This window comes from Phaethon aethereus, assembly GCF_964289735.1.
Source record: "Phaethon aethereus genome assembly, chromosome: 4".
NCBI classification, from domain to species: domain Eukaryota; kingdom Metazoa; phylum Chordata; class Aves; order Phaethontiformes; family Phaethontidae; genus Phaethon; species Phaethon aethereus.
This window is the reverse complement of record NC_138578.1, coordinates 70638779-70664680: the sequence shown is the minus strand read 5'-3', so window position 1 is coordinate 70664680 and position 25902 is coordinate 70638779. Positions and strand designations below refer to the sequence as shown.

At 43.1% G+C, this 25902-nt stretch overlaps 1 protein-coding gene across 2 annotated transcripts; it reads right to left on the bottom strand.

The window, feature by feature from the left end:
- Positions 1-1115: 1115 nt before the first annotated feature.
- On the bottom strand, positions 1116-24004 carry NSG1 (neuronal vesicle trafficking associated 1; the record flags this gene model as incomplete). 2 transcript variants are annotated; one of them, XM_081998978.1, is made up of 4 exons in its annotated part: positions 23022-24004; positions 19257-19373; positions 6566-6676; positions 1116-1316 (listed from the first exon to the last, which is right to left on the bottom strand). In XM_081998978.1, exons 1-4 carry the CDS (start codon positions 23148-23150, stop codon positions 1116-1118), a joined length of 558 nt encoding a protein of 185 aa, XP_081855104.1. In that variant the 5' UTR covers positions 23151-24004. The 2 variants fall into 2 exon arrangements, with proteins under 2 accessions (XP_081855104.1, XP_081855105.1); XM_081998979.1 differs by lacking the exon at positions 19257-19373.
- Positions 24005-25902: the final 1898 nt, after the last annotated feature.

Sequence of the window (25902 nt, the reverse complement as noted above, 5' to 3'; positions counted from 1 at the left end):
TCCCCTCCCAAGCCATACACAAACAGTTCTATTCTTCACTCTTTTTTTCACATGTAGCTTCAAAACAGCCAGTTGTGTTATCTAATATGCTATGGTTTCATTTGTGATGCTCTGTGTTTTAAAAAGTAGCAAACTGCAAACTGTACATAAACTGGAAGCTCTTTCTAATTAATAAAAACAGATAATGTTGATGTAATAAGAGAAAATTTAGACACATTACTCCCTCAGTTGCATCCAACAAATTACATCATGGACTACATCTACTGCGAGTAGGCTTTCTGCCTCTTATGTATGATCAAGAGATGTCGTTTCTCACTAGAACATCCTGAACTGTAGCTCTTTCACACTCTCCTCAACATCCATCACTAAAACTCTGCTTTTCCATAATGTCTGTCTAGTGTTGTGGTTCAGTGCACATCCTTACCAAGCTGCTAAAGCCACAGTGGAAATGCAGTTAAATCCTGTTGACAGCAATAATAAAACATTGAGCATGCCTTGTTGCAGAGAACTTCATTATCACTTACAAATAATCAACAGTAAAGAAAGTGTAAGAAAAATGCTACCTGACAGTTTCTTTCTCCATACAAGTCATTACATTATGCCCTTGACTTCAATGCTATCATTCTTGCTTGAGCCAAAACAAAATATTAAATATAGCTTTCAGCTAAACAAGAGATCACTCTAGTTATGGGCTGGGGTGTTTCAGTTTGCAAAATGACAAAGAACAAACAGAAAAAGTAATAAATAAAGTATCAGTTCAGACAACAGAACACATGATTTATCTAAGGTCTAAGCCCTGAAAAACCAGTGAAGAAATCTGCCAGTATCCAATAAACTGCAAGAACATATCTAATATGTTTGTTTTTTACACATTGAAAATGGTGTCAAAGCTCTAAAGCAATGCTGATATGCACCTTGGTTTATGCCCATGAATGTTCTGCAGCAACTTTTTGTTTGGTTGTTTTGTTTTTTGCAAAGCAGTATCAGCAAACAGAAGCAATTGCACCATAAACATGAGTAACCTCTAAATTATCCGTAATTATATTTAATGAAAAGTTCCTTAAAGTCCCTTAGTTACCTTCAAATGACATAGTGTTAATAATGAGCTTATCATACTAAGCTGATTTCTCAGCAGCTTCAGTCTCCTGTTCAGATAGTTTCTCTTCCGACAGTACTGTCATCCACGGGGACACTGAGCGCGTGATGGTTTGTTTGGCCAGATTGTAGTGGTTTATGACTGTGTAAAATTTCCCTCGAGCACTGGAGTCTTGTTCAGAGTAGTAGTTTTCCAACCCAGCTGGAATGCATTGATTATTCTGAAAAGAAAAATCCATCACTTAGATTGCAGGTACAGTCCCAAACACTCCAGAGGTAGGGTAGTTTCATTTCTTTTCCTTTTAGTCTAAACCAACATTCCCTTTCTGTGAGGCAAGACACAACATAGAGCAATTAATTAACTACAGTGTTGTCCTGCTGTGTTCAAAACGTTCTTCCCTGCAATCCTTAAACTACTCCTGCATTTGCCAGGAAGCCCAATCTGGGTTTACATCCCAGAATAATTAACACACAAGAAACATGCTTGCCTCAAATCATTTTTAAAAGTATTCAATCTCTTGTTCCAGACATATTTTCCTGGGGTTTTTTTGTCCCCACCTAGTGCCAGCTGTTTGGTCTACAATTGCAGGTGTCTCCATCCTACCATTAGCTTCAGGCACTTTAATACGGTTGTTTTCAGTCTGAGGGACAGAAGAAATTAATACAGATATATTGGTGCCAACGTATGAAGGGTTTTATAGCCCAGTAAATAAGACACACAGGAAAAACATTGTGGGTGGCCAAGCTTATGTGCAAGTGTATACACACCTACAAAATACGTCACTCTTGAGATTGTCAGAGAGATGCAGCCAACAGGCTTTTAAAAAGCCATCTTTAGCTGTAGGACTACATTATTTAACTTCCCAGGAGTGTAAGAGCACTGCACAGAAGCTGCTCGATGCTCAGAGCTCTTGATTGATAGCAAAATACTCCATTTAGAGTTACATACTGAGTAGAATCCAAACTTTGCTGTTGTCTTGAACACCAAAGCGAATGTGCACGTGCAGTGCATTAGTCAGCAGGTATTGCCTAGTGCCCGTTCCAGTGATGATGCAGTGCAAGCCTATGAAGCAGCTAGCTGCACTGCAGGAAAAATGACTTAGACATATCCTGTGAACCCCCAGATTTTGCTCCAGAAGGGTCTCTCTGCAGCTCCTCTGCCATACCTGCCAGCCCAGGCAGTCTTGCCTGATACCTCAGACTGTTGTCAGGCACAGGCAGTCATCTGGGCAACTGAGTTGACCCTCTAAAATATAAGCTATGAGTAGCTGCAGCTTGAGGAAAAAGAAGTTTAATCATTTCTGAGTGTTTTAAAAAGAAATAGGCTGCTTGGTCTTCCTGCTTCCAGCACCAGAAGACTAAGATTTGTAATACTACAGCACAGAAATGAACAGCTTCTGTTCTCACAGAACGTGGCAAATGAAACAATACTAGACATTTCTGAGCACAAAAACACACGCAAAAATGTCCTGGTTTTTAGGACCAGATGCTATCTCAAATGTGTCCACATTTACTTTTTGGTTGACACACACACACCCCCCCACGGGCAAAAGAGAGAGTTTATAATGGTTTAAATCATAAAACACAAAATGACTGGGGGAAAGATCCAGCAGGCAGTCTTGGCTTAATATAAATTTTGCATCCTAAAAATGTTAAGAGTGAAAAAAACCATCAAAAGGTATGAAAGAAAAAAGCAAGACTTGCCAAAACAACAGGCCTACAGAGGTAGTCTTATGAACCTCCCTGCCACCGATGAATAGTCTCGTGGCAAACTGGATGGCTGAAAGACAACTGTCACAAGACTAGCAGCCCTCCCTCGGAGTTAGCGCCTCATCGGTACTAAGCTGCTTGTGTGACAGAAGGTCCATGTGTGTCAGACTCACAATAGCGCTCACAAGTTACCACATCCACCCAGGCTGTTTATTTGTTACCTCCTGTTAAGGTAGCAGCCAGGGCAGATCTTCCCTCACAGTTTTGTTTGAAGCAGCACTACAAAGCAGGTGGGATTTGAGCCCAGCTAAGCAGACACTTGTGCCTATTCAGCACCACTTCAGTCCACAGAGGTTTCCCCATGGTGATAATCATTGCATGTGCGAGCTGCAAGACTGGGACCAAGATTTAAAAAAAGAATTAAAAAATCCAGGACAACTCTGGAATACAGCTGTTTGATATGCATGTTTACCTCCATCAACCATGCCATCTTCTAGAAGTATTATCCATGCTTTATCCAGGATAATTGTCACTACTACTGATGTGGTAAAATGACTAAGTACATAGACACAGCCATCTTTGTAGTGATTATTTCACCCAATCATGGGACATAGTCACAATTCTAAATATTTAAAAATGGGGGAAGGAATACAATCCATTCATCTAATGAAATCTGCCAAGAAAATTCAAGCAAATATAATTATTAGTGCTGAAGACAAGCCAAGATGACTGCCAGTCTAAAAACAAATGCCACAGAATCTTCCATTGCTTTTAGAAGCAAATTGCTTTGTAACAGGAAAAATAGCTCAGTAATGTTATTTTTTGTAGTCACAAACATGTATAACATCTGACAGAAGAGCCTAAAGAAACACCCAGCAGAGTTTCCATCTTGACTGCAGTTTTGCTCCTGGGATTTCAAGCTTCCAGAAAAGACAGGAAAAACCTCCCCTTCTACTCACTGCTCCTTGTGTACTGGCCAAGGACAGCCCCCTTTGCTTAGCTCCTAGTCGAGGCAAGCCATACTGGTGCCGATTCTCCTGCTGCTTGCCTGAGACCTTCAGCTTATGGAGAACATTCCTCTCCACCTTTTTATTTGTTTCCATGGTTCCCAGGTGAGAGAAGTAATAAGGAAGGCCATGGGGAGAAACTGGGATGGTCCAGAGTGAGTTGCCAGTCTCTTGCTTCTTTCACAACCCTTCTAGTTCAGAAATCAGTTATGGGTTAAGGCCTTTGATGCCAGAGAAATTCTGGTTGCCAGTCTGTATCTGGCTGTATTAAGATGACTCCTTTTGTTCCTTTGGCATAAAGACCCCAGTGGTATTCACTTACAAAGAGCATCTTCTGTCACATTAACTCCAAACTTAATAGATGATGATGTTGTCTTTAATGCACTGAAATTGTTGTACTGTCCATGAGTCTGACAGAACACAGGTGCCTTGGCAAGAAAAGCTGAAGGGTAAGAGATGCAGTGTGGAGCATACTGAAGCCCTGGAGGAATTCCTCGAGGATGTAAGTGCACTCAGATCTTTGAGGAAAACTCCAGCTAGTCTCACCAACAGCCAGGAAAGAGTGCTTCAGACAGCAATCTACACAACAGCAGAAAGTTTGAGCAAGCACAAAAGCAAGGCTCAAGCACTTTAAGATTGCTATACAAAGGAAAATAAGCACCTTTCTAAGCACACCTTCAAAGCCCTGGATGTGTAGGACAGCAGAAAAGCTGAAGACACTGAAACCTTTGGAACTGCTCCACCCACGAGAGCATCAAAGCAGAGAAGAGCCAGTCTGACTCGCAGCAGTGGTAGCTCAGTCTTTACACACAGATTCCTATAGTACCAGGCTTCCTGGGGACACCTTTGCCCTTAACCAGAAAATCACATCAGCATCCAAAGCCTGGGGACATCCAGGCCAGAGAATGTTGTTGAGTCCACCTGAAGTACAAAGCAAGTCCACAGAGACACTGGTCGCAAGGCGACAGACGATTTCATCTCTCTTAGGACACCTGTGCCAAGCTATGCCGTGACGTATTATGGACTCGCCCGAAAAAAGATGCAAAGGCAACAAATAATACAAATTCATGTCAACACTGCCAGTCTCAGGCCTTGTGTCATTCGCTAACATGTTTATCCTGTAAAACTCTTAAGAGTTAAGTGACCGAAGATGCTGTGTCTCCTGGCATTATGCCGTCAAGCAGCTAGGAAACAGCCTCCACAAAACCCAACACTGGAAGAGTAACAGTAACACAGCCCTGTGTATGTGCTGGACCTTAAAAACAAAGCATGAGCTATGGGACATTCTGTTGTAGCTTCTGTTTCAAACACAGGGCCCCAGGGAGAGAAACCCAGCCAAAGTCTGTTCACAGTGCCACTGAAACATGGCTAAGAAACTGTCCTCTCCTTAAATGTTTGCGACACTAGGAAGAAAAGACGAAAGAAGACAGAAGGCTGCAACTCAAAGGGACAACATGGTATGAAAGGAAGCAGAAGCAACAGACTGTTACTAGACTTATGACAGGAGCACGTAACTGGCCATTCCTGTCAAGTCAGGATCACATCAAGATAGGCTCCGTAGGAACATACGATCCCTACTCCAAATTGCTCAAAGCCACAAGAAAACTTAGGAAAAAAAGGCTATCATCCCATGAGGCATAAGTGCAGAGGGGTTTCAGTGCTTGTCTGAGACAACACAAAACCATCAGCAGAACCAAAAGCTAGATCTCTTGAGTTACCACCAAATATTCTAGCCACAGTATCCTCTGCTCTTGAACCAAAGCAAAGCAGTAACCTAAAACTCAAAGCTTGGAGCCAAGTTAATCCAGCAGGGCATGACTGATTGTAACTTTGGAACAGATTCTTGTAAGATACTTATGTGCCTCAAGTGACAGAATCAAAAGTCTGAACAGGATCATCGAGGAGCACTGAGGCAGCCATTCCTTCTTAAATTCTTTTGAAGATCATACTAGGTACCCATTTGATTCATTACATGACTAAATAGTCTTAAAAAAATTACAGGGAAGAATGCCATTGCCACTGCTACTTTTCTAATCTAATTACAGCCAAGTTCAACCCTGCTAAATTTACAACCAGGAAATCAATGTTACCTTTATGACTTTCAGCCCAGGTCATAGCTGAGGGGCCAGCAGTACCATCTCACAAGAATGAAGTGAGCCCCAGCCTCCCTTTCAGCTAGCACCAGTATTTTTTCCAATAAATGTGTTTTCCCTTTTTTGGCATCACTTTTGGCCTGTGGCAGTAGGGCTCAGAGGTCACTGTTCTAGAACAGTAAGTTCTTTCTACAAAAATAACCCTAAGGTAACTCTGCTACTCTTAATGAGAACATCACTCTACTGTTTCTTTGACACATATTCCAGGGTATTTTTTTTCCTCCAGGTTTTATCATGCTCTTCTGTCCCAAGACACATTAATTTGGAGGAACACGCAACATTAAACCGTATGACCCAATGAATGAGGGCTTTGTCTAGGCAACTGCAGATGAAGTAGGTTTGAAGGGCACTGGTGTTGGGACTTTTGCTATAGTTTCAGTGTTTAAAGCATTAGCAAAACAACAACATTATGAAAATTGTGCAATAGTTCAACCTTAATTATAAATTAAGCAGAAAGAGACATAGCAGGAAACACACTAACCTATGAAAACAAACACAATTTTCAATGCAATACAGCATGACTTAATCAAGGTTATGCAGAAAACAGTACAAAGAATATTACATGCTCTCCTATTCTTCTAGAACGTGTACACCATTTACCTTGAAAACAAATCCTTCTGGACAGGTATGATCATACTTGTAAACCTTGTAGACTACCAGAAATACAACACACGTTAAGAACGCAAGGGCAAAAAGGACCAGCACAGTTACCTGTAAAGAAAAATAAAACATGCTCATGTTAGTAATGCACTGCTTATTATGTTGCTGTTTGTTACTACAGACAAGAGAAGCCAGCTGTGAATGCACTTTACAGTAAAATCAAAGGATAAAAACAGCTACTGAATTATTGAGGGAGAACAGGGAAACAGCATGTAAGTGCTTCTACCTCCCCATTTTCGGAGAAGAAAGTGGATGATCTGGTCAGTGGCCCATTGTCCCTGTACTGCAAGGCTTTTTTGGTTGCATTTCTGTTCAGTGCACAGATGAGGCCAGAAGGACAACTGAGGTAGCTTCCGTCTGCTGCTTTTTCAGTGTTTGGATGATGCAAGTGTAAGTCTAGTTTATGTCAGCTGATAAGCACGTTTGTTTTCCCTGTGCCTGTCCAAGAATGGAGTCAGGTGACAGTAAGTTAGCATAGGTGTCATCCAGATAATACAAATTTGACTCTAGCAGGGCAAGGAGAAAGTAACATCTGCCCCCTCTTCTTAGGATGAGAGTTTGTTGCACCTGCTAGGAATGTGTGGGTAGTTACACCAGTAGCCTGCATGCTTGGTTACTCTGCTCCTTAATTTATAGGTTGAAACAGTACTTCATCACACAGAGACCGTACAGGAGTAGCTCACTGCCAGATACATAAGAGAACACACCACGTTCAACACAGGGCTAGCCTTGAGACATTCCGTTGCACCTCTCCACAGTGCTCACAGAGAAGCCATTACAGACTGCATTACATGGCACTGACTTTTCACCAGGTCCTTAAGTACCTTTCCGGTCCTGAATTTGAGCTAGAGGAAAATCCAAGACACACCTTAAGTTGAGTCTGAAATCAGTGTCAGTATCAAGCTAACCTTTCCCAGGAATAAACTCTGAGCAGCTCAAGACCAGCAGCCTTTCAGGTGAGCTGGGAGACAGAACTACCTCTACAATTACCTCACCCACTGACAAGATAAAGCACAAGACTTTGGCCTAGCAGTTACACCACAAAGGTCCCTGATTCAGACCTGTTTTTGTGGAAGGTATGAGCTGAGCAAATAGCCTTCATTACCTGGGAGAGTGTCCCAGGTGTGTGTGTGTTTATTATTCTGAAGCCTCTACTGATAGACAGATGAGTGGCTCGAGGAGATTACAGAATAAGAGTGGTTGAGCTTGGTTTTTTTGGCAAGTTAGAAAGAAGCCAGCATGTGCTACAGCATAAAAAACAGTAATAAAAAGAAACAAGATTATATAAAACGAAGTATAATATGATCTAAATTTTAAAGGAAGACAAATAAGCCAGCTACATACACTCCCTAAAAAGAGAACTTAGGCACATCAGGGTCAATTATACAAACAAGAATAATGTGGTATTTGAGAAAGCAACCAAAAAAATTGTAGCTTTGCCTCTTGGTAAAAAAAGCCACCACACACTCCCTTTATGATAAACCCCAGAACTAACAGGATTTGCAACACTGCAAACTGCATGTGGAAGTGAGACTGGTACACTGAAGGTCTGAGATTACCTTTAGGGACTTCTCATGCTAGGGAAGCAAACTTCACCATGGGCAGACAACAATGAGTGTTAAATTTCCTGGCTGAGAAGAGGTTGGGGAGTATCGTGTGCTGCTCAAGCCAAGGACTTTATAAGGAATTTTGATAGAAAATAAGCAAAAAAAAAGGAAGGCTGGAGGAGAGACAGGGAAAACTGCAGATCAGAAAGCAATTTAGCAGAACAAATGTAGATATTAATGTAACAATGCCAATCAAAATGACACATGGAGCAAAGGACCTTTCTGGTTAACAGCAACATCTTCAGTTTCTCAGAACAGTCACTGGATTACAAAAAAAAAAAAAAAACCAAAAAACAAAAAAACCATATTCTTAAATCACTCTCCAAAAGCCTCACACTGACATCGATTTTCAAATCCAGTTAGTCCTTCCCCAAGTTTATTACTCGTTTGCATACACAAAAGTTAACATGGATAGATCACTATCTTGCCGACCTCCTATTTTCTGCTTACATGTCCCACGTCTCTGTATGTCCTGCATGAATCCAAGAGACAAAGCACATTTTCCTTTCTGGTCATTCTCTGTGGCCCAGTTTAACAACAAACAACAAACCCCCGCCCCCTCTCCATTCCTGGCCAAGCCATGCTCTAGCTCAGCCCTCTCATGTGTTTTTAATCAGGCCTCTCCCTTTCTTCTTCTACAGTTGTTTGGGGCCTCTTCCTGTGTTTCCTGAGCCATCCCACCCACACACATGTACAAGACCCTTCACCTTCTGGTTTGGCCCAAACCTTGCATCCCATCTTCCAGTGTTTTCCCCTCCCCACAACTGTAACAAGCCATATTCTCTATTCTTCCCCCCAAATCCTCCTTGCACTCCAGAAAAAAAAATGACCTTTCTCCCCTAAGCTTGCAGTTCCCACTTGGGACTCCCTTGTCCCACCTCCCCAACGCCTTGCTGGTATCTCTAAGTCCCACAAACTACTTGTGTCATGCTATACCCATCTGCAGATGCCCAGGGTCCACCAGCCCTGCCAGGCCACGGAGCCCTAACCATGCCTGGGCCCCAAAGCATGTCTGCAGCCCTGTGCGCCTGCAAGGCCATGGGCCCAAGGCCTTCTGTCCCCGCTGAGCTCCAGCTGCTGCTGGGCAGCATGGGAAGATGAGGAACCAGAAAGGAGGGAGCACTCCTCACCCAGCCCAGCAGCTCTGCAACACACACCTGGCCTGGTCCAAGTTGCAGGTTTTGGGTCATTCACTTCCCACTGACCCATTCCTTTTGCTCTGACAGTCCCTGATCTTTCCCTTAGAGAAGAAACAGAAAAGAGAGACTAGAAAGTGGGGACAGAAAATCCAGTTGGGATTATTGCTGAGGCTTCCCATGCCCTACAAGATATGTTCCACACAGCCTTCACAAACGGCTGCTCTCTCTAGGAGTACAGGCCTGTGACATGGGACACGGACACCAAGCAGAACAACTGCTATGGTACGGATCAAATCCACTCACATTTGTCTCCTCCACAGACAGGTGTAAACAGGTTAAAATGCTTTGAAAAATATTCTCAAATCTCAAAGCATTTTAACAATATTCCCTGGCTACCCTACTGGCCAGGAAGAGTAGAATTGTAACATTATTTCCCAGTCTTAACCATTTCGATATACAGATGAGGCCTCAGGAAAGCTAAACGGGCTATTTTGTAGTTGAGACCAAATACTGGACAATGGAAAAATATTTGTAGTTCTACAATTACCACAGAATCTTTCTCCAAGGCTCTGAAACTGTTTTGGAAAGTACTTACGGTTTTTGAAAGAGGTTAAAAGCTCAGTGTTGTGTTGGATTGGTGGAGCGTGGCAGGTTGTAGAGCCACCGCCTCAGGGCTGATTTGCTGAGACATGGAGCATCTACCTGTTTCACTGACCTACGTGGATCTGTGAGTTCTCACCACTTGTACAAGTCAGGCCCAGCATGGTTCTTCCATCGCCACACAGTAAGCCACCGGGAAGAGCTCTCAGGGCTCTTGGTTCATAATTCTTGGCAAATCTTTCTCTCGCACTTACTGTATCTCCTAATCTTATTAATTTTGGTATTAACACGTAAATTTTTACTCTCATTGTCTCCAATAATTTGCAATCACATGCCATTTGCAAATCCCTAATCAAGTAAGCTCTTGTCTCCTTCCTATCAGGAGAGATGCTCCCTTCTTTTGCCATCCTTCAGGGCAAGAGTAACTTCCATGTAAGTAGAGGACAGTTGCACATGCAACCACCACAGATGGAAAGAAATCCATCACTAGATTCCAAGGCAATCCCAATCACCTGTTAATCCAATCCACTTCTCCCTTATAAACTGAAAATCCTTCTCTTCCTTCCACAAGCGCTACCAAAGCTGTCATTTTATTGCTTTCTTCTGCAGCAACTTTGCACACTTGCTATAAACGAAAGGAAAGTTATTCTCTTCTTCCTACCGGGGCACTAGCAGCAACTTGCCCTCCTAGTAGGAGAGGATGCAATGCATGCGCAAGCACCACCCCCCTCTCTTCTAGAATCTTGAACCTCTTCTCCTTGTGGTACCCAGCTGCCTGAGCACAGGACCCCACACAGTGGGAGCAGAAGTCTGTTGAATTACTATAATCATTCACTGCCATGTACATCCTGCAGAACTCCAAGGTGCCTGTCGCACCTCACAAGTGATGGGCTTTTAAAATACTTTTTATGAAATAACTACAAGATAGCACAAACAACCATTTCTTTTAACTAGGAACTCAAAGCTCTCTCTTCATCTTGAGAGCGCCCTTTAAAGTTGGTTTTAAGGTGATCTGTCAGCAAAACTAAATGAACAGAAAAGATGACAAGGTATGCATGTGGCAGATCTTCGAATAGACTGTAAGTGAAGAGCAGAAGGACAATGTCTAGCCAAAAGCCATTATAGTAACAGAAATGAGGGATGACTAATGAATGAACTAAGTGTACCCACAGCAAAAAAACCTGTCTTCCATCTCTGTGAGCATTGAGATGAACAAATGAAACTCACCACATCTGACGACTACACTAACATGTAAACAGCTCACGGTAAGGCTTTACCATCAAGATCTGCTAGATCTTCCCATCAGTCCATCCTACTTTGCTACAGCTGCACAACACTGCAAGCTGTATTTCTTTGCCTGCCTACTGGAGTCTCCTCCTTTTGCTAACATATATTGCACTCCATTTTAATCAAGCCAGAATATTACAGCAAAATTCATCAATTGCACCAACTGTGCCTGCTTCTCTTCATACCCCTTCCTGGCTCCTGTCCCTTTCTGAAGAAATTACAAGCCATGTTTCAAGGCATGCACAAGTCTGCCCCTTTTGCTCCTCTTAGCTCTCTCTCACAGAATCATTAAGGTTGGAAAAGACCTTTAAGATCATCAAGTCCAACCATCAACCCAACAACTACCATGCCCACTAAACCATGTCCCGAAGTGCCACATCCACATGTTTTTTGAACACTTCCAGTGATGGTGACTCCACAGGGCAGCCTGTTCCAATGCTTGACCACTCTCTCCGTAAAGAAATTTTTCATGATACCCAGTCTACACCTCCCCTGGTGCAACTTGAGGCCATTTCCTCTCGTCCTATCACTAGTTACTTGGGAGAAGAGACCAACACCCACCTCACCACAACCCCCTTTCAGGTAGTTGTAGAGACTGATGAGGTCTCCCCTCAGCCTCCTCCAGACTGAACAACCCCAGCTCCCTCAGCTGCTCCTCGTAAGACTTGGGCTCCAGATCCCTCACCAGCTTCATTTCCCTTCTTTGGACAAGCTCTAGCAACTCAATGTCCTTCTTGTAGTGAGGGGCCCAAAACTGAACACAGTAGTCAAGATGTGGCCTCACCAGTGCCGAGTACAGCGGTACAATCACTTCCCTACTCCTGCTGGCCACACTATTGCTGATACAGGCCAGGACGCTGTTGGCCTTCTTGGCCACCTGGGCACACTGCCAGCTCATGTTCACCCGCCTGTCAACCAGCACCCCCAGCTCCTTTTCTGCTGGGCAGCTCTCCAGCCACTCCTCCCCAAGCCTGTAGGGTTGCATGGGGTTGTTGTGACCCAAGTGCAGGACCCTGCACTTGGCCTTATTAAACCTCATCCAATTGACCTCAGCCCATCAATCCAGCCTGTCCAGATCCCTCTGCAGAACCTTCCTGCCCTCGAGCAGATCGACATTCCCGCCCAACGTGGTGTCATCTGCAAACTTACTGAGGGAGCACTCAATCCCCTCATCCAGATCATCAATAAAGGTATTAAACAAGATCAGCCCCAAAACTGAACCCTGCGGAACACCGCTTGTAACTTGCCACCAACTGGACTTAGCTCTGTTCACCACTGCTCTCTCAGCTCAGCCATCCAGCCAGTTCTTTACTCAGTGAAGAGTACACCTGTCTAAGCCATGAGCCAGCAGTTTCTCCAGGAGAATGCTGTGGGAGGCAGTGTCAAAGGCTTTACTCAAGCCCAGGTAGACAACATCCACAGTCTTTCCCTCATCCACTAGACAGGTCACTTGATCATAGAAGGAGATCAGGTTGGTCAAGCAGGACCTGCCTTTCATGAACCCGTGCTAGCTGGGCCTGATCCCTTGGTTGTCCTGCATATGCCCTGTGAGCACCCTCAAGATGAACCTCTCCATAATCTTCCCCAAAATCTCCTTCTATTTTGCCTGTATCCCACAGTCCCTTTAAAGCCTGTGTGCCATTTGTTTTCCCTCTGTCTTTACCTCCACCTTTCTCGTCATGCCTCCTCCTCCTGCCTGAAGCTCTTTCATTAACCTGCTCTTACTGTGCTGGTTTGCATTGCCTTCCTCATCCTTTTCCTTCTGTCATGCACCTTGCCGCATGCAAACCCACCTAGAAGCATTCCTGTTATTACGAGAAGAGCAACTGAAGTGGAACTACCGGAACATGCAGTAATTTTCACTGCTCAATCACTGGCACTTGGTCACATCTCATCTCTGCTCTACATCTATGCATTACCTATTTCAATTGCAGCCTCTTGGGACCACAACTTTCATTTGTCTGCAAAGTGCTAGGCAGAGACTTGGTGCTAGCACCAAACAAAGAGCGAAGACATACATTTATAAAGCACCTTTCATCTGAGGTGATTTACAACCAATTTATGCTTTGCTCACCAGGGAAATGCAAAGCCCTTCTGGGATGAAATACAGCAACTCTGCACAACCATTTAGGGCAGGAAATTAAGATTATTGCTATCCAATTTAAACTACAAGAGAATTTTAGGCAGGCAGACTGTAATTACAATAGATTGCATCTGGCTGCATCCCACAGACTTGAATTCATAAAACATCACATTGACTTCCCTGCAAATGGCCGTGACCTCCATTTCACCTCTCTCCACTAAAATCCTGCTCCTCCGGCTGCACAATGCCCTCTACCAGCATGTTAAAGAACACTGAAATCATCTCTCCACTTCCCCTAACATTCCTGCTTTTCCAAAATTATTTTCTTGTTTGCTATTACCTGGGCCTGTCCCTAGAAGTTTACATGAAAGATGCATCTGAAACGATGCACTTAAGGAATAAGAAATGTTCAATTTGAAGTAAATGGCAACATGAAAGAAAAAAAAAAGGAACATTCACATCTACACATGCAACATTTGACTCATATTCATTTAGAGAGCAATCCAAATTATACAAACAACATGGTACAATTTCCCATACTTGCTGTGGGAATATACATACATATATACAAGATGACCAGTGACTCAAAAGACAAGCAGCAGAGTATTTCTAACATCATGTGTCATGTTTACCTATATGACTGGTATCTATCTATTAAACTCAACTTCTTCACCAGAACATTCCCATCAAACCTTTGTGCTCAAACAGGATGATAGTCTTGCGGTAGACTGTACAGAAAAAGCAGGAGAAATCAAAAGACCGCCCTTCTCAAACAGGGATGGCAAAGAGGAAGAGAGAATTGGCTTGGACGCTTACCTGGGGATGACTGGGAGCAGCAAGCAAGAAAGGCAGACAGATTCATGAAGGACAGTAACTGAAAAGAACCTACAGACCCCGTGCTTATTAACAGCAACAGCGCAAGACAACAGAACCAGTCTGCAAGGGAGTCGATTAATGAAACCTGAGGGAGATACTGTTAGACAAAAACAGGTGAACAAGGCAGTGGCCTTGAAAGTCTAGCACTCTGGCTTAACACAGCTGTTCATGACAGTGTTCTCATTATCTTCCATCACAGGGCACCGTGTATTAGTTACAGACACCTGAGGAAGCAGTTCAAGAAACCCTGTGGCCCTGAGATAAGAACCTTGTTACCTTCCCATACAAACCCAGAAGATATTGCTGAGGCCAGGAGAAAGGCTAGAAAAGGTTACTACAGAAAAGGCAATGTGTTACATCTGAAGAGACCCCAAACATCTTCTGTGTCACCAATGCCTCTGGCTCTGCTCCAAGAAAAGAATTTCTAATGGATACAATAGCAGAAGACACCTGACTTAGAGCAGGGGAGCTGCTGTTAGTCATCCACTTTACTTAAATCTTCCAGCTCTGACTATAAAAAAATTCCTCTTAGCCAAAAATTTAGCAGAAGGATTGTCAATGTCATATCAGGGAATTATCAAACATTTAAAAAAATGGAAAAGTTACGGTTGCCATGTAGTGCCTTTACTTATATAAATGGTTTTAAAATAGCAGTTACACTGAAGGAAGAATCTCCTTTATTTTTCTTGCTTGAAGTAATAAAGGAAAAATGCAAAGCCTGCCAAACGCTTATACTTGTGAGCAACTTCAATCCTGTGAGTAAATGTACTGAAGAAAACAGAACTACTCATGGCAGCAAGTACCCGTCACTCTCCTAGCACTAAGTAACAGACACAGAATATACTTAAAGGAAGTGATATGCTGTACAGGAATCAGCTGCCATTTCATGCACCTAAACAGACCTTTTAAGTGCGAACAAAGAGCTACTCAACACACAAGAGTAATCACACAGAAATCAACAGAGAAATATTTCTCCTGTCTGTGATTATTTTTGCAGCAATAATCATCATCGGTATTACTAAGAATAACAGGTAAAGTCATCTTGAGGAACATGTTTTAAAGGACGCCCCCTTAAGACAGATCAAAAGTGGAATATTTAAATATGTTACATACATTTTTCAGTCACCAGGCAAAACTGCAGGAACTGATTTTGAAAGGAAGTCTCAGTTCCTCTTCCACAACCTCATGCAGACATTTCAGCAACTGCTTGCTACTTGATAGTACATGGCTTGCACCATATGGTCTTACCACAGAAAAAAGCTTGAGGCTTTGGCTCTGCAGTTAGATGTATGTAGAGATGTCAAGGATAAGTCTGAAGAATAGTATTGCCTTTGAATAGAACCAAATGGTTTAAGGCATACCACAGCTTGGGTTTATTTAAGGGCTTGAAATTTATTGGGAAACATAAGTGTTTGCTTTCAAAATACTTCTGAATGTTCTTTATTCAGGTTTCCCCAAAGACAGAAAAAAAATCTCACGCTTTGATACAACAAACATTTTTTTAAAAATTGGTGTGTTTCTGCACAACTGACAATTGTAGCCCAATTCAGTGGGTACCAGAAAGACAGCCTACTACAAAATCCAATCGGAGTTTATAAAACGCTGCTCTGTCAATGGTGGAGGCAAAGGTTTGACCTTGGGTAACTGGTACCATCAATCTTCTCCTGCAGTAGGTTCCTCCTATGTCCCGACTCATAAGACTCCTTTGAAATGACATTTCCAGACATGTTGTGTTATTTTGTACAGTGGACAACTTACAGGGGAGAAAAATCTGCCTCATTCAAAGTAGCTTTCCAGATGTGAAGGACCAACTCCCCACATCAGCCTACACTGTTCAAAGAACAAAAGGAAGTCTTCTATTTCTCAATGAAAAATAATCTTCAGTGAAAAATCGCATCATCCTTGGTGTGGCTAGTGCCATAGAACTAAATTAAGACAAAAGGGTTCTCAGAATCAGGAAGTCTTCACATTCTTCTGACAGGTTCTGATTTGAATTCAGAATGTGGCTTCATACAGGAAAATTATACTTGCAGTTTTCTTTGTAAACATTCTCAGCTCTGTTGTAATAACTGTGGTAATGTGGATTGAATGCAGAAAATGTGTTTTGTAATTTCTTATTCACCCAGCTGCTAAAACACCAAATGATCTACATGACATATCCACATGCTGGAGTTGCTTCATTTGTTGTAATGTATAATTTCTCAAGAAGAACAGCTTTAGATGATCTGCACTGCTGAATCCCAAAAATGCAATCTGCTCCATCCTTATTTAAGAAGTACATCTTAGAACACACATGTGAATTATTTGTAAATATGACTGACTGACTTTTATTTTTAGCACAAAATTTGGGCTGTGTCTTGTGGCAAGCTTATGCATCAGTGATGTACAATATTAAAGTCATTAAAACAGCATCTGAAGCTTTTTTCATGAACACAAGCCAAAGTCAATATCCTACCAGTTAAATAATGCATTTAATAATTATAGCAAATATTTAATTTTCAAACAAATATCCTTTTGCTCTCTCAGAATCAACAGCAGCAGTTAACATGATGGTTCACAATTAATAAGGACTCAGGAGAAAACCTCACACAATTGGTACTTTTCATCTACATATTTGAGAAATTTCAATTATTCATGTAATATTTACTACTGGGAGTGGTGAATACGACAATCATTCCTGCTGGAGAACCAGTCAGTTCTCTTTAAAATGTTGCAAGCAGCATAATTCAATTCTAAAACTGCTACATAGAGATTAAGGGACATTTTTAGAACCTGAATGTTCTGCATGAAACTATTGTTTTCAATTAACTGAACCACAATTTTCCTAATTGATCAACCCCCGCACTCTTCTTTAGAAGCCCAGACTTACAGCCACAGTGTGAATCACTCTGCAATTCCCAAGATACCAAATCTTACTGAAACCTCTCTCTGATGCAGTAGTTACCTAGCAGCAAAACCTAGCAACCCTGTAGTATGAGATTAATCCCAGAGTGATCATCATAAAGTAATATCTAAAAGACATTTTATTTAAGTACGCCATCCAAAGGTATATAAAAATGCAATGCAAAAATGCTCAGGCTTCTAACTGTTCAGCTACACAAATTAGAAAAGAGTACTCAACAGCAAGACAAGCTATTTATTTGTTGTTCAGCGAGGTCTCATTTGCTCAGCTCTCCCAACAAAGACAGAAAGAACCCAGATCTACAGAGACATGCACAAAACATTTAGATGCGACTTAAGATATTCAAACCCCTTCCTTATCTACAATTTAACGTTCAAGGGATGAAATCCTTTAGTCCCTACAGCTAGTGGATAAGTGCAAAACTCCTCAGGTATAGGTTCTGCTCAGTTGCTTGGAACCGAAGTCCTAGCAGGATACTCAAACTAAATACTTTCTTCCCTTTCTTTTCTACAATGTAGTAAGCATTTTCAGATCACCTTAGTATGACCAGGACATACACACACAAGACAGACAGTCATACATCCTCCTTGTTCCAAGCCATCCAACTGTATTTTACCCAACAATATAGTGTGCACAACCCTCACCTGAGAGGAAGGGGATTACTGGTGCCACTATGATGCCAGGAGGATAAAGAGAGAACATTAGTCAGAATGTCGCATTTTCCCTGAGGGATGGGATGTCCTTGATCCAAATCAGGGATTAGAAAAACTGGAACTAGGTTTCTTATCTCCTTAGTAAATCCCTGCCACACCCTGTAACATCTCGTTAGCTATCTGGGGTGGTTCCCCACACAGTTTACTGGGAACCTACATGCTTCCCTGTACGGCTGAAGACTCCACCAGGTGATCTGCACTTAAACATTTCTCCTGGCAACACTCTGCAATGTTCCTTTGCAAATGTAGCCTAAAGCATCCCACCTCTCCTTGAGCCTTCACTTTGTTCAGCATGCACCAATTCCAGAGAGCACTCTGTATACACTTCTGAAGGCAGGCTTGGGCCTGGGCAGCTTATAGAACCACTGGTCAGGCACAGCTCCTGTGTTTTATTCTTCAAATTACCAAACTAAAATCTTTGGGTGCACCCTAAAACTCCTATCATGCAAACAGAGGCTAGAAGCGTGCAATATACAGAGAATTCACATCTTCACTGAAACTCTGTATTTTTCCCTCATACTAAAATGTTAGGCTTTCCAAATGTGTTTGTATTTGTGCACTGAACAGTGTGGTTGCCTACTGTTTAAAAATGCTTTGGCATCCTTGGGTAAGATGCCAAATTAACAGCACTGAAAAGCTGTAATCCTTATTCGTTAAGAGAACAGGTAGGAAAGCATGAGCTCAAGTGCCAACTTCCCTGCTATTCTTTACTTACACAGAGCAAGCAAACCTATCTCACAGTGAGAAGGGGGAAAGTTAATTCAATCCTTGCACCAGTTAAGCTCTCAGCTTTCCTCTGGGAGTACTAAAGGGAGTACAAGGGGTGTGGACACTAAAGAGTAAATCAGGGTCAGACTCTTGCTGAACTGACATCTGCCAGAAACAGCCGTCACCAAGCTGTAAGATACAATTGGACTAGGAAAACCGATAGCAAAGAGCTCTGGTATACATCCCTGAGCTGCCAAGTCATACATTTAGCTATAAAAAAAAAATGCATAATGAACTATGACAGTGCTTTTAAGAGAATGGTTTGGCCACAGTGAAAAATAATAAGCCAAAAGGAAAACAAATATTCTTGTGGTTCTTGTCCTTCAACACTAACAGGAGCTTTATCCATGCCACGAGAGCTACCTGCATGCAGCCCACATACACCTTGGCCAGTCACGTTCTGAAACCCACATGCTGACAGAAGCGCCTTCTGAATTCATCTGCTAGAGAGGGATTACAAGCAATAATGCTGCAAGATTTTTTTGCTTCCAATTGCTAAATACTGAACTATTACAACATGGAATTTATTTTTCTCATGTCCAGCTATACCTACAACAGCCACTCTGTTAGTTATAGCCAGTTTTGATCAGCAATTGATTTTAAGCACTTCCGTGAGCACAACTGAGTCATCAACATCTTCAGATACCACTGCTTACCTTAAATCTTTCTGAAACCCCTTCAGTGATGCTGATTGTGAATTCAGCTATTTTAGGAGTACGGAATTTTCCCTTCTTGCGGTCAGGTTCATATTCTGTTTTCGTTTTGACCACAACCTTTAAAAAAAAAAAAAAAATCAAAAAGCTGTCAGCTGCAACTAGCCACAGGAATCTTATTTATTCATTAACTCATGTTTTACCTGCTAACAAGTGCATCTAGCAGAGCTTCCCCACACATACTTTGTGTAATTCTTCTTTGGAAGCTCTATGCTGTTAGTTATTTTTCCTGTCATAGCAATCATCAACAGAATTATCTCTCTCAGTGGTTTTGATGGACCTACACAAAGACTTGTTATGCAATAGCTTCACAAAGTGTTCCATTTTTTTTCAGCTGCAGTGGTACTGTGCTGCTACACCAGGCAAGCATCTACTTAGTACAAATCCAAATCATGAACTTGCCACTTTGTATAGTTTGAAAACAGCCACCTCCATTTGCTTCAGGAGATCTCATTAATGGCATTTCAAAATGGAGAAAAGTAGGATGACACGATTATTGAAGAGCGCCCATAGAAATCTAGCAGACTACGATGCCGCCAGTAGCCATGTTCTCTGAAGGCAAGATGTTGAGTTTAAAAGAAGTGAGATGACCCATCTTGTTGCTATTCACTATGTGCTAGACTACAGCTCTTCACACTCTTATTTTTAACATCTGACTTTTGAATTATCAGCTGCATGCAGCAAGATGCACACAAACCCTTGCATTAATGAGATTTCTTGAAACACCCAAGGCTCTTTAAGTTCAGTTTATTCCTTGCTATGAGCTGTTGCCCTAAGCTACAGTTTAGCACTTTACGTACATTCCTAAAACATTCATTACATCAGTCATATCTCTAGTGCTCTCCTAGGCATTTTAATTGTACAGAATTTTCACATACCTAACCTATTTGCCTCATTTTTGTATTCTTCAATTTTTCTCAATCTTTTTCAAAGTATCACTCTCAAGATAGGGTGCAGTTTATCATAATGACAGTGATACTAAGATTTGTTCAATTTTCTCTGTTGTTCCAAAGAATAACTAACTAGACTCTTTAGATTTTTAGAACCAGATTCTATCTTTAGAGCAGCCCCCCGTAGTATCAATAGCAGCTACATTATCCTGAAATTAAGACTGTGACACTTACAGGTAGCCAGGCACTGAGATGTCAGCTTTGGGTTCCCCTCTCCTCACTTCCCTGAAATGGTATCTAGAATGCATAACTGTACCTAGACTCAGTACCACAAAGCTTATTAGACAGTTCTACAGCATTATACATATATGTGCAGGACATAGGTGGCTTTAAACCTATTTCAGCTATAATTAATAAGATTATTAATTATTATATAATTATATATAAAATATATAATAAATATATTAATAATTGTACTATATACATTTTATATATAGTTATATAACTATAAATTATTATATATAGTTATATATATAACTATAACTATATAGTTATATATTATAACTATATAACTTTACGATTGCTCACAGCATCATGAAGTAAACCACCTCAAGATTTTTGGAATGTTTTTTAACATTTTACTTCCCTTCCTCCCCCTTTATATTGCACAATCCCAGGCAACTCAAGTCACATTCAGCTGACACTGAACGTACAGTTCTATTTGCTTGGTTATGTAATGTCTTCTTTTGTTTAACATACCTAAATATGAATTTAAATCAGTTCATCCCTTTCATTTAGAAGCTGTCAAAATCATCAAATTCTTAGCACTGTAGTCACTTCTGTTCAAGAAGTTATGCTTCACTGCCATACTGGAGCTTTATAAGTGAATAATAAGCATAGATATATGAAGTGTGTACTACCTATTCATTATACATGAGTGTCTTCATACTTCAGAATTTGATCTGTGCATCAATCTTGACTTAATACTGTGGGTTTTTTTTCACATCAGTTGCTCTACTACCGCCTTTTAGTCTGTAGGAACCAGTAAAGACACATGACATGACTCACCAGGCAGCTACAGAAAGAAGCCAGTAGGACCAATAAATACATGTTTTCATTTCTTCCCCCTTGCAAAAGGCTTGCAAAAGGAAAGGAAAGCTAATACAAAAATAGACAGTGGAAAGAGCAAAAGAGCCAATCAAATATTCCTTTATTTAAGCTTCTAGCTTAGTTTTATGTTCGCTTCTGTTCAAGGCAAACGCTGTGAAGGTGGGAGCAGTTCCACACCGTTCTAGAAGGAGCAATCAGGCTGGCACAGAACCTCCTGGGTTCATTACAGAGGCTGCACTCAGGTTAAACCTATTACCATACAGGTCCCTAGTTCAGACTTTTGCTTAGCAGTGTGGTAATATAAGAAATTCACTTGGACGTTGGTCCTTAGTAATCAGTTATATCCAGTCACCAGTTGGCAGGCGTATCAGACACAGTAAGACTTAACTTGTTTTAAAGCCTTAGGGTGCAATTTTGTCCTCAGTTACAAGATTTACACCCATGTAACTGAGGGCAGAAAATGGACCCTCAGGCTCTCTAACAGCTGTTAGGGCTTATTGCATTTATGCCTGCCAACTGGTCACCATACACAACAGAGAATGATGTTGATAGTAATTAAAATGGAGGTCACAAATTTATTTGTATTGCCTACAAGGAACACTCTACAGAGGCAAATTTCACAAGGTAAAGTTCTTTACCCCAAGATGAGAGGATGTCAATTTTTTTGAGCTATGAGGAACATATAGCTATCAGTTTATCTAGAAGTAGAATTGAGCTCATGGAAGACACAATGCCAAAAATAAAAATCAGCATGAACATATTACTGACCATTTCCCGGTTAAATTTTGTATTTTTCAAAGACCATAAAGCTTTTTTGCCAGATACTTACGTAAGAAATGTGAAAGTATACTACTAAAACAGAATACTGAAAAACAGGACAATGAAATATCTGAAAAAGTATCTTACTACTGTATGCCTCATCTACAGTAACACTGAATTCTTTATTGTGAGAAGAATAAATGTATTTACAGGCTATCACATCACTTTCCTAAATCCTTAAAATTAAATCCTTATTAATCAGGCCACATAATGAGGAATGCAGCACACACGCTTCCTTTCCAACTGGTGAGCAGCAGGTTGGACTGTTCCCTTCCATCTATGGAGCATCTGAATCGCTTATTTGAAGGGTTTTGAACCAAGTAAGTTGCCAAGGAGGAAACTCAGTTGTCGGTTCTCAACTTGTTATTTCAGCTTGTCTGGGGCTAGCATTAATTTTCTACAGAAGCACAGAAGGAACCATGGAAGTTCTTTCTCTCTGTGGCCAGTCTGCCCATGTACATTTTGCAGAGACATAGAGCTGTGCATTATCCCCTCATTAGGGGAGCTTTTTCTGGACAGAGAAAATTCATGTCATTCACAAAGAATACACAGTACCTTCCAGATACAAAAAAGATAGAGAATTGGAAGGGCTAAGACAATACAGCATAGAGAAGCTTGCATTGGTATGCTTATATATTTCATACAGCAGCACTGAAATCTATATATGCTTATTGCTAACAATTCCCATTGCTTTTTAATGCAAATCATTACTACTAGATTTTCATTAGCTTAACTGTTAGGTTTTTTTCCCCAGAGGGAACAAGCATGCCTTAAAACACTCTGTTTTTCTTCGCATTTCTAAGCTGCTCGTTACACATAACCTATTCTTTTGTTGTTTGCCTGAGATTTGGGTGTGATTCTCCAGGGTGGAAACTAAAGCCTACTGTACCTTATCAGGAGGTGGGAACTGGAGCTGATTGACATCCAGGGGTGTGATCAGGGGGATGGTGTCAAATCCATCCTCCAAAAGGGGCTGCTTTGTGCTCTTCTCGCTGAAATTATTCCCCAGTTTCACCATTCTTCCAGGATAGAGGGATTTTCTGCTGGCACACACAGACACACACGCAGAGAAATGCAAAATGTCAGAAACTCGGGATGCACCGGACCCTTCCCCAGCCCCCGGAGAACCCGAAATATCTTACGGAAAAACAAAACACACCAAAAAAAACCCAAAAACCCCAAACTACGCGTTGGTCGCTGTGACTCGGTTACATTTTGTCGTTTTGGGAAGTCCGAACGATGGCCAGCGCTTTTAATGCCAAAGAAAAAAAACACAAAAACACAAACCCCGAAGCACCCCAAAACCCCCGACACGTTAGCCCGCTCCAAGCGATGCCTTCCCGCACGGCCCCGGTGCGACATCGCCCCTCAGCCCGCGGATCGGGCGGGCTCCGGCGCTGGCCCCCGCCCCGGCGCCGCACCTCCCCGCCCGCCCAGCCCCGGCTGCCCTCGCTGCCTGCCCCCCGCAGCCCCGCGCCCCTCTCCCGCCGCGCCCCGCCATGGCGCTCCCCCGCCTCCCCTCACAGCGGCCGGGGCAATCGCCCCCCGCGGCGGGCGGCCGCCACCACTCACCGCCGCGGCTCCCGGCCCTTCCGCAAGGGACGGCGAGGTGTGAGGCAGCTGCCCCGCCACTCACCGCCGCGGCTCCCGGCCCTTCCTCGGGGGGGCGGCGAGACGTCGTTCCGCCGCGGCCCGCGCAGCAATGGCGGAGCGGGGGGCGAGGCGGCGGCTCTCCCTCCGCGGGGTAGCTGTGGGCTGCCGGAGCGCCTGGGCCGTGAGACAGCCGCCGCCTGGCTGAGGGCAGCTCTGGAGCAGCAGCACAAAGGGGCCCCGCGGGGATGAGGCGGGCGGCTCCCCCCAGCCGGCCACTGGCGCAGCGGCAAGCAGGTGGAGTAGCAGGCGGCGGCGGCGGGGGGACGGGATGGGACGCGCCGCCCTCCGCGCCCCTCCCCTGGCGGAGCCGAGCCGAGCCGTGCCGGGGGCGGTGGCGGCTGCCCGTGCCCTGCGCTAACGGCTCCCGGGGCAGGCGGTGGCCCTCACGGCCGTCCCTTGTCCCTGAGGCGGGGGCCTGCCAGCCGGGCTGCACCACCGCAGGGGAGCGCCGCGCGGGTCCGCCGCCGTACCTCAGGCGGGGAAATGGCGCTAAATGAGGCGGAAAGGGGGCCGTGGGCGCCGGCTGCCTGAGGCGTGGGGGTTATCACCGGTCGGTTAGCTTCCTCCTTAGCGTGTCTCCTTGTTTCCTTCCAGTCGTTCCTGCAGGGAAAGGCCGAGCGCGCTGGTCAGGACGGTGAGACCGAGTGTCCTCTCTGGAGAGGGGGGGGGAAAATGGGAATTTTGGAACCGGCGCTCGCGTCGCTTCAAGGTAAATGCGTATTGCAGGGCTTTGCAGCCCGAGTGGGAGAGGACATCTTATGATCTCGTCTGTCTTGGGGCGGGGGAAGTGATTCATCTTCACCGTGCTGTCTCCTACGGCCCAAGGCAGCCAGCGTGCTCCGTGTGCAGCCTTGCAGGCGCAGTGCTTTCCAGCGTCTGGAGGGAAGGCACTCTGGGCCGTGCAACAAGTGCCTTGGATGGTAGGCAGCCCTGGCGAGAGAAGAGGCAGAAAGGGGTGCTCAGCCTAGAGCCAGTTTTATGCTTCGAAACCAGCCACCCTCTTTCCACGGGAGTGGCGTGAGCAGCCCCTCTTTTTCCTTCCGTGCTTTGAGCAAGCGCAAATTGTCGGCAAAATACTGCAAAGTATTAAAAATTAGATTGTAGTCAGGAACTTGAAAGTGACTGCAATTCTTACTTCAAATTTTCTTGCTCTCGGAGCATCACTGCGTTAGTTTATTCTACCGTTCGGAAAAGATTCTTCTTCGTACCACAAGGGACAGGGACTAAAGGTTTGCTTGTGCTTGGGATACAGCTGTCAGTCCACAGAAATATTTAACAGTGCTGATGCAAATGTGAACTGCTGATAAAAGGCAAATCATGCTGATCACAGCTTCTCTTATCCTAGGAACTGATGCATTACAGACACGCCTGTCCTGCTTTGCATTTAAAAGCACCAGACAGTGGTCATCGGTGGCTGAATTCGGGCAAATTCTAAAATGGGCAAGGATGTAATATGTGTAGATAGAGAATACCAGAGGTATTTCAGCAGTGAGCCCTTCCACCTACAAGTCAGAATTTCGTGTCTTTAATGGAAATTTAGGCTTTCCTATGCATAGCACAGCAAAACTAAGGGGTTGCTATTTCCAAATCTCAAAAATACATCTGATTTTTGGGGGTATTGTTTTTAATCCAAGAGCTTTATTTTGTCTGAAAATCACGTTAGCCAGCTACATCCCTTTTTTGGCTCTTGTGCAAGCTCTTCAATGGGGGTTAAGAGTGCAAGTGAAACCTGAGTTCAATTGCAGTCACTAAAGAAAGTCCTGTTGACTTCACTAGAGTCGTGATTTCACTCATTTCACATAGGAGAACCTCAGCAAATCTGGTGCAGAGTTAATGAAAAAAAAAATGTACTCAAGACTGTTTAACATCCTACTGCTATAAAAATAAATCTCAATCTCACAGTGTAAAATTGTTCGGGGTTTTTTTTGGTTGGTCTCTTAAAGAAAGATGCTCTGGTTCCTGCATCTCTCCTCCTTTTTTCTCTCTGGCAAATAATTGATTTTTTTTTTTTCCTTTTTTTCTCAGAGGGCATGGAACAATGGATTTTCCTTCACTGACTTTGTTTTCTTTGTCATAAACATCATTGATAATGCTAGTGTCCTCAGCACAGTTTTGGG